The sequence below is a fragment of the Frankliniella occidentalis genome, unplaced genomic scaffold (genome assembly GCF_000697945.3).
Source record: "Frankliniella occidentalis isolate FOCC.00 unplaced genomic scaffold, Focc_3.1 Scaffold6, whole genome shotgun sequence".
NCBI lineage: Eukaryota > Metazoa > Arthropoda > Insecta > Thysanoptera > Thripidae > Frankliniella > Frankliniella occidentalis.
Window position 1 is genome coordinate 2,033,325 of NW_026267136.1, and position 6,360 is coordinate 2,039,684.

The 6,360-nt window shown below is 54.9% G+C and overlaps 1 protein-coding gene across 3 annotated transcripts in view; it reads right to left on the minus strand.

Moving 5' to 3' along the window:
• Window positions 1-6,360, minus strand: part of LOC113218180 (endothelin-converting enzyme 2) — a 35,990-nt gene that overhangs the window by 25,941 nt on the left and 3,689 nt on the right. For all 3 annotated transcript variants that reach the window (XR_008011618.1, XM_052271549.1, XM_026438411.2), the window contains exons 2-11: window positions 6,030-6,107; window positions 4,779-5,004; window positions 4,267-4,414; window positions 3,899-4,029; window positions 2,133-2,354; window positions 1,353-1,436; window positions 822-1,270; window positions 544-744; window positions 332-445; window positions 36-183 (exon numbers count right to left, since the gene is read on the minus strand). Coding sequence is in view for 2 of the 3 variants with exons in the window: in XM_052271549.1 (XP_052127509.1) it covers window positions 36-183; window positions 332-445; window positions 544-744; window positions 822-1,270; window positions 1,353-1,436; window positions 2,133-2,354; window positions 3,899-4,029; window positions 4,267-4,414; window positions 4,779-5,004 (1,723 nt within the window). In the remaining variant the exon portion in view is untranslated. The remainder of the gene's footprint in view (window positions 1-35; window positions 184-331; window positions 446-543; window positions 745-821; window positions 1,271-1,352; window positions 1,437-2,132; window positions 2,355-3,898; window positions 4,030-4,266; window positions 4,415-4,778; window positions 5,005-6,029; window positions 6,108-6,360) is intronic.

Below are 6,360 nucleotides of genomic sequence, written 5' to 3' on the forward strand. Positions count from 1 at the left end.
ATAATACACAGGCAAATTATATCCACTACACTCACTGACTGTCTCGCGAGGAGTTGCGGCTAGAAGCGAAGACAAATTTCTCAGGTACTCCTCGTCCTCCACAATTATCTTATCCTTGGTGAGATCCAACGTCACATTTGGCACATTTTCGAACATAAGGGTGAGGTACTCCGTCCAGTTTATCTGTGTGAAGTTTATTCGCAAGTAAGAAAAAATTAGCCAAGCCAAAACAGAAACTCTGGCCGCCCCTGCGCCGCCAGGTAGGCAGCCCATCGAACACCCGCGTGAGGGCGTCGGCCTGGTCGGCCGGCGTCGCCGACCCGACACCCACCTGAGACGGGGTGCCCTCTTTGAGGCCGGCGTCGGTCAGGTTCTGCAGCTCCCACACCCACATCTCCAAGGGGTCGTCATCCCGGACGGCAGACCTGTTCTCCGGGAACGCGAGCTGAAACATGAGCGCGTAAACAGATGGAGCGAGGCGGTGGGCCGGGGCCGGGGGGAGGGGGGCACAGAGGGTCGCGCTTCCGAGCAGTATGGACCCACCCTGTACAGAGCCTTGTTGAAGGCGAGGACGTCCAGGGCGGCCTTCTTGAGGCCGGGAGGCGCGGCGGCCCGCAGGTTGCAGGAGGCGCCCATTCCTCCTGGCGCGACACCGCCGCGGCTGCTGCTGCTGCTGCTGCGACTGGAGTTGTTGCTCGACGTGGCCGACGACGCCTCCGGAGCTCTGAGGCTGCCGTTGGCGTGCTGTGCAGGTGAGTGAAATGTACATAGAGATACATAGCTCTGCCCTTTGCCTAAAGGTTTTGAATGTTGTCCCGTACCTGCGTGACTAGAGTCATCGCGTCCATCATGTACAACAGGTAGGCGGCGAGGTGCCTGATGTCCGACGGCACCTTCTCGTCGCCGCCAGCGTCGTCGCTTCCGCTGCCGTCATCCTCGTCGTACTCGTTCGTCGGTCTGAGGCTGGCCAGTGGGACCGACGTCCTCGCCAGGATGCGGTGCCTCCTGTGCTCCAGGCGGCGGGCCTGGTGCCCGAGCAGGGGCGAGCCGGAGCGGTACTTCTTGACGAGGATCTTGTTGACGGTGCGGTCCTTGACGTCGGCGCGCACGTCCAGGTTGACGAGCAGGTCCTTGTTGGTGCGCTTCCTGGCGAGCACGGACGTGCGCTCCCACGTCCAGTCGGGGTCCGGGCCGAGGGGCGGCCGCCGAGGAAGCCCCACCGCGTCGAGCACGGCGAGCAGGGGGTCCAGGCCCAGGGCGTCCCACGCCTCTGCGGGGAGTCGATCAGGGGGCGGGGGGTTAGTGAGCACACAACGGCACGGCCTCTGTGCCCCACGGCGACGGCTCTATACCTCGGTCCAGACACGCCCGGTACAGGATGCGGGCCTGCGACACCGCCCAGGGGGTGCTCGCAGTGGTGTTCTCCTCCAAGTACTCTGCAAACACGCACACATGCAATGCCGCGGATGTACTGTTCCTTTGAATCCAGGGTCGCGAATACAGACGGACAACGCCATGACGATAAGTGTGTAGGTGATATAAATTGTCTTAGTGTGAACTTCATAATATGGCATGTAAAAGACTGAAACTCAATAGGATGAGATTAGATGGCCGCAGGAAAAGGCAAAACATGAGAACATACACCGTAAATCCGGGGTGTCCAGCAGGTAGGCGACAAAGTCACCTGACCCGCAAAACTAGGCGACTTAGGTCGAGTATCTGCTGGTCACCTTCTGATCTTCCGGGTAATTGCACGGACACAATGGGTGGAATGCCTATGAACTCATACAATGCAATTACCCAGGAGAACAAAAGGTGTCCAGCAGATAGTCGACATAAATCGCCTATATAGTTTTGCGGGTCAGGCGACTTTGTCGCCGACCTGCAGGACAACCCGGATTTACAGTGTAGTCACTATCCTGTTGTGTTTGAGCGAACTTGTATACTTCCAAAACAAATGAAAGATTTCCAGAAAAAAATGGAAAATAGAAATAAAACTTCAAAGAAATTTACACATTTTGAAAACAAAAATTGGAAAGTTTACCAAAAATACTTTTTCTGGGAAATTGAAAACCATATGCAGCAGACCACAATCTTCTGCCAGTGTCCCTCTCGCGGAGGCACTCACTCACCGCGCACGCCGACCAGCACGTGCTCGTGCCGGTCGTAGAACCAGTCGTGGCTGAAGGCGGCTGCGGGCGCCGGGTGGTCCTGGGGCCAGCTGCCGCACGCGTACGCGTAGAAGTCCTCGCACGGCGACACGCGCGGGTCGATCGAGCGCAGCAGGCTGGCCGCGGTGCGCACGCAGGCCGCGCTCTCGCACACGGGCCCTGCCCGCTCCAGGCTCTTCATGTCTGGAACACACGAGATCAGGTCTATATTATAATTTATTTTACGTTTTAAACATTTCTTTATTTCCTTTCATCATTTCGTTAAAGTAATGGATACCATTTTCGGAGAGTATCTGTATTCGTTAAAAGAGTACCCCGCACCGACATCCTCAAAGACACGATGACTAATTAATATTGTGGAACGACGCTGTCCGCACCCTCAGAAATGTCACCATCCCCGGCTTTCGTTTTGAAGGTCGGCCCCTAGGTCAGCGCGAAGCCAAATACCCTCGAGAGAGAGAGAGAGCGAGAGAGACGGGAGAGTTTGTCGGAAAGGGTTCACTTGGCTTCAGGCTCCAGGGCGTTGGACAGTGCTCTGATTGCCCTGCTGCTGCTGCTGCTCGCCCTGCTGGCAACCAACGGGCCAATTATATGAAGGAGTGCATACTTACTTTCTCCCTCCACTCGCGACCGCCCCCGCGCCGCCCCCACTGTGGACCACTTGCACCAACTAACTGTCGTCGAGCAGGCACGCGCAGTAGTAGTAGACCCTTTGAAAAGCCCGCGGAACGCTCCCCCTCCCCGCACCCTTTTCCCTCCCCCTCTTCACCCCTTCTGCCCCCGACAGATAATTACTTCTCGCGTCCTAGTGGCTGGGTCGTCAAGTATCAACAGCTAAAAGAAAATAACGTACAAGAAAATCACAAGAGAAGGCCGTCGGCCCACGTCTAAGCTGTCTTCTCTGACCTCTAGTTATTCTGTTGGAACGAAAGTAAGAAAAGTCGACCTCCGACACCTCACTGCGGTCGCGCGGCGGCGCCCCGTTCGATACCCTCGAAGAACTTTCGAGGGGTGTTGTTGTGTTGTGGCGGTACCAACTTACCGGCACCTGTGCGCGCGCACTTTCACACAAATATAAACAAACAATTTGAGCCGGACGCAAATATGGTGTGCAGTACGTCGGAGAATCCGTGGCGCCGAATGGGCGAGAGGCGAGCTGTCATCATCGCTCGGAAATAACATCTGATTGCGCACAGTAGCACAACGCCGGCGAGTGCGCGCGCGGCACTACTCCGCCGACAAGCAGCAGGTCGATACGGACAGCGGCGACGACATCCGGTGTCTGACGGGACCCACGCGCTCCATCCCCCGCCCCGCCCCGCTCCACCCCGTCGCACGTCGCGCAACCTCGCCAACCCTCAATATAAGCCCCGGGACACTAGCTCGCCCCGCCCGCTCCGCCCCTCCTTTGACAGGCGAATACTGCCCCGCGCTGTTGTGTGGTTCAAGGCCACGCAGCTGTCGACGCGAAGAAGGTTGTGTGGGTTGTCGCCACCCCCGCCTGCTGCTCTCTCCTTCGTTCCCCTTTCTCGAGGTCTTCCACTACTGTCCTCAACAGTCCCCATCTTCCGTCTGCGCCCCACCCACCCCCCTTCCTCCTTCACCCACACATTGGTTTATCACGTTAGGCCAAACATACAAAACGCACGAGGAAATTTACCACGCACGCGCCGTCTTTGCGAACAAGGCCGGCGGCGCGGGCGGCCCTCGCGCCCGGGCGGACTTACAGAAGTAGGTAAAGACGAAGAGGCCGATGAGGAGGGCGCCCTCGAACAGGCTGACGGCGGCGAGGACGGAGATGACGCGCCGGCGCCCGAGGCCGCCCGAGGACCCCGCCGACGCCCCGGCGGACTTCCTGCTGGTGAACGAGGATATAATTTGACAGAAGGCGAGCGCCAACAAGGGGCGTTCTGGTGCACACATCTTATTCATTTCAAGTAAAATTTTAACAGAAGTTTCGTTGTTTTTCCTAAAAAGTGTCATTTTTTCAATTTTTCTAGAAATATTTTTGAAAACAACCGTTTTTTTCCTGGATTTTAAAAACAATTTCCGTGAAAATTTCGGTCTATAAAATTCCTATTCACTCATCACTCACTTGCTCAGCGGCGGCAGGAGCCTGGTGATGCTGGTGACGCTCCCAGTGGGGCTCTGCGGCTGCTGCGGGAGCGACCCGGGGCGCGCGGTCCACGGGGCGACCGCCACCGGCACCAGGCCGCCCGAGCCCCTCAAGCTCAAGACACCCCCTGTCGCCGGCACAAAGGGTGTCAGCTTCACTGGGCACGGCGAGCGCCGGAGCGGCGGAAGCGACCACTCGGGAGCAATTCAGAGTAAGGGTTACCATATTCTTAAACGAAAGAAGACGTGGAAGAAGGAACTCGAAAACTAAATCGAATGTGAATATCGAAGGCGAGAAACGAACAATCTTTAAAAATTCAAATTGTCATGTGTAAAATAGTCAGGCTCAAAGAAAATCAAAACGGAAAGTAAAACCCGGTAGACAACGGTAACGGTTCAGTGGGAAAAAGACTTGACAATGTACTTTTCTTGACGCTCATGCACACGTAAGTACGGAATAAAGTCACGATGTTCAGTCACGGGAAAACTCACCCCTGGTTACTTGAGGCTCCAGCCACTGGTTGAACCGCGAGCCGATGCTGTTGACGGTCTTGGAAGACGCGCGTCGCTGCTGCTGCTGCAGGTGCTGCTGGTCCAGGAGGAAGTTGATGTGCAGCTGGCTCTGCGGCGTGCCGTACTCGACGGAATCGTGCAGCCTGGTGTGCTGCGCGGGGCCGGGCGTCGGCACCCCGGGCAACAGCGGCCCGTCACCGTTCATCTGGCGAGTTACAAACGTGTTACTAATTAGATAATTACGCACTGTTAAAGTCTTACAAAGAAAAGTGCCAAATCCTTTGTAATACAAAGGATTTGGACGCTTTGTATAGGAAGCAAATCCTTCGTAGGTAGGTACGAAGCATTTGGCATTTTGCTTCGTAAGACTTTAACTGTGCGAGTAACACACAATTAAATAGGAATCGTCGAGTCACAAGGGCAAATGTATAGGCATATGGGAATGGGATCATCGAGAAAGTACGTACGTCATTTGCCGTGAGAAACTGTAAGGTTCAACCAGTGCAAGCTCTCATAGCGCCTGATGGCTAGGCAACATCTTGCCTGCAATGCATGCGTGTGCTGCAGGGTGGCCTACCCCGGGTCTCGCAGGCGCCAAGCTCCCGCACTGAAAACTGTGTAATGACGCATGTCGATCACCAGATGATAACGCGGTGTACATTTCAGTTTTTGTGGAATATTTTCTAAACGAGCTCTGAGAGTTAATTTTCAAAAGCACCATCGGATTTCCCGCGAAATTTCCGATTAAACAATCCTACATGGTGATAGGGTTCGGAGTTCAAATAATAACACGGAAAAAGACGTGTTCTTAGAGAACCTTTGTTCAGAACCCCATCACATGTAGGCTCGTTTGATCGGAAATTTTACGGGAAACTCCATGGTACTTTAAAAAAAATTTGGGGCTCGTTTAGAAAATATTCTATTAAAACTGAAATGTGCACCGCGTTATCAGCTAGTGATCGAATTTTCGTCATTACGCAGTTTTCAGTGCTTAAATTGCCGAATGAATCAGAGAATAAAGGACGTGCTCTCTGGACGACCGCTTACTCGCATGACATAGCTTTTAGTGAGGTGTGGTGCGGAGTGTCGTCGGAACCATCAGCGAGCACGCAGGGTGGCGGGCAGCGCTCTCACTCGCACCCGCAGGTAGGCGAGCAGGGCAGGCAGCGCTCTCACTCGCACCTGAGGTGCGCGATGATGACACGTCCGAGTCGCAATTAAATGATTTACCTTTAGGGCTTTGCCAGCTGCGCCACGTCCGGCTTCGACCTGACGGCGGGGGGACCCCTCCTCATCGCCGTCGGATTGCTGCGGGATGGGAAATATAAAATATCAAACACCGAGGGGTGCGGTGGGAAAAAGGAAAATAAATAAAAAAACGAAAAGGGAAAAGGAAGCCGGAGGCCGGAGAAGCATGAGGGCGCCCAGCCCGGTGTCCCAATTTAGGACGTCGCATGCCCACCGCGCTCAACGACAACGGCTCGTGTCGTAACTTTGGTCGCTTATCTAACAAAAACACAAATAAACAGAATACAGGGGCACACAAATATTTGATCCCTAA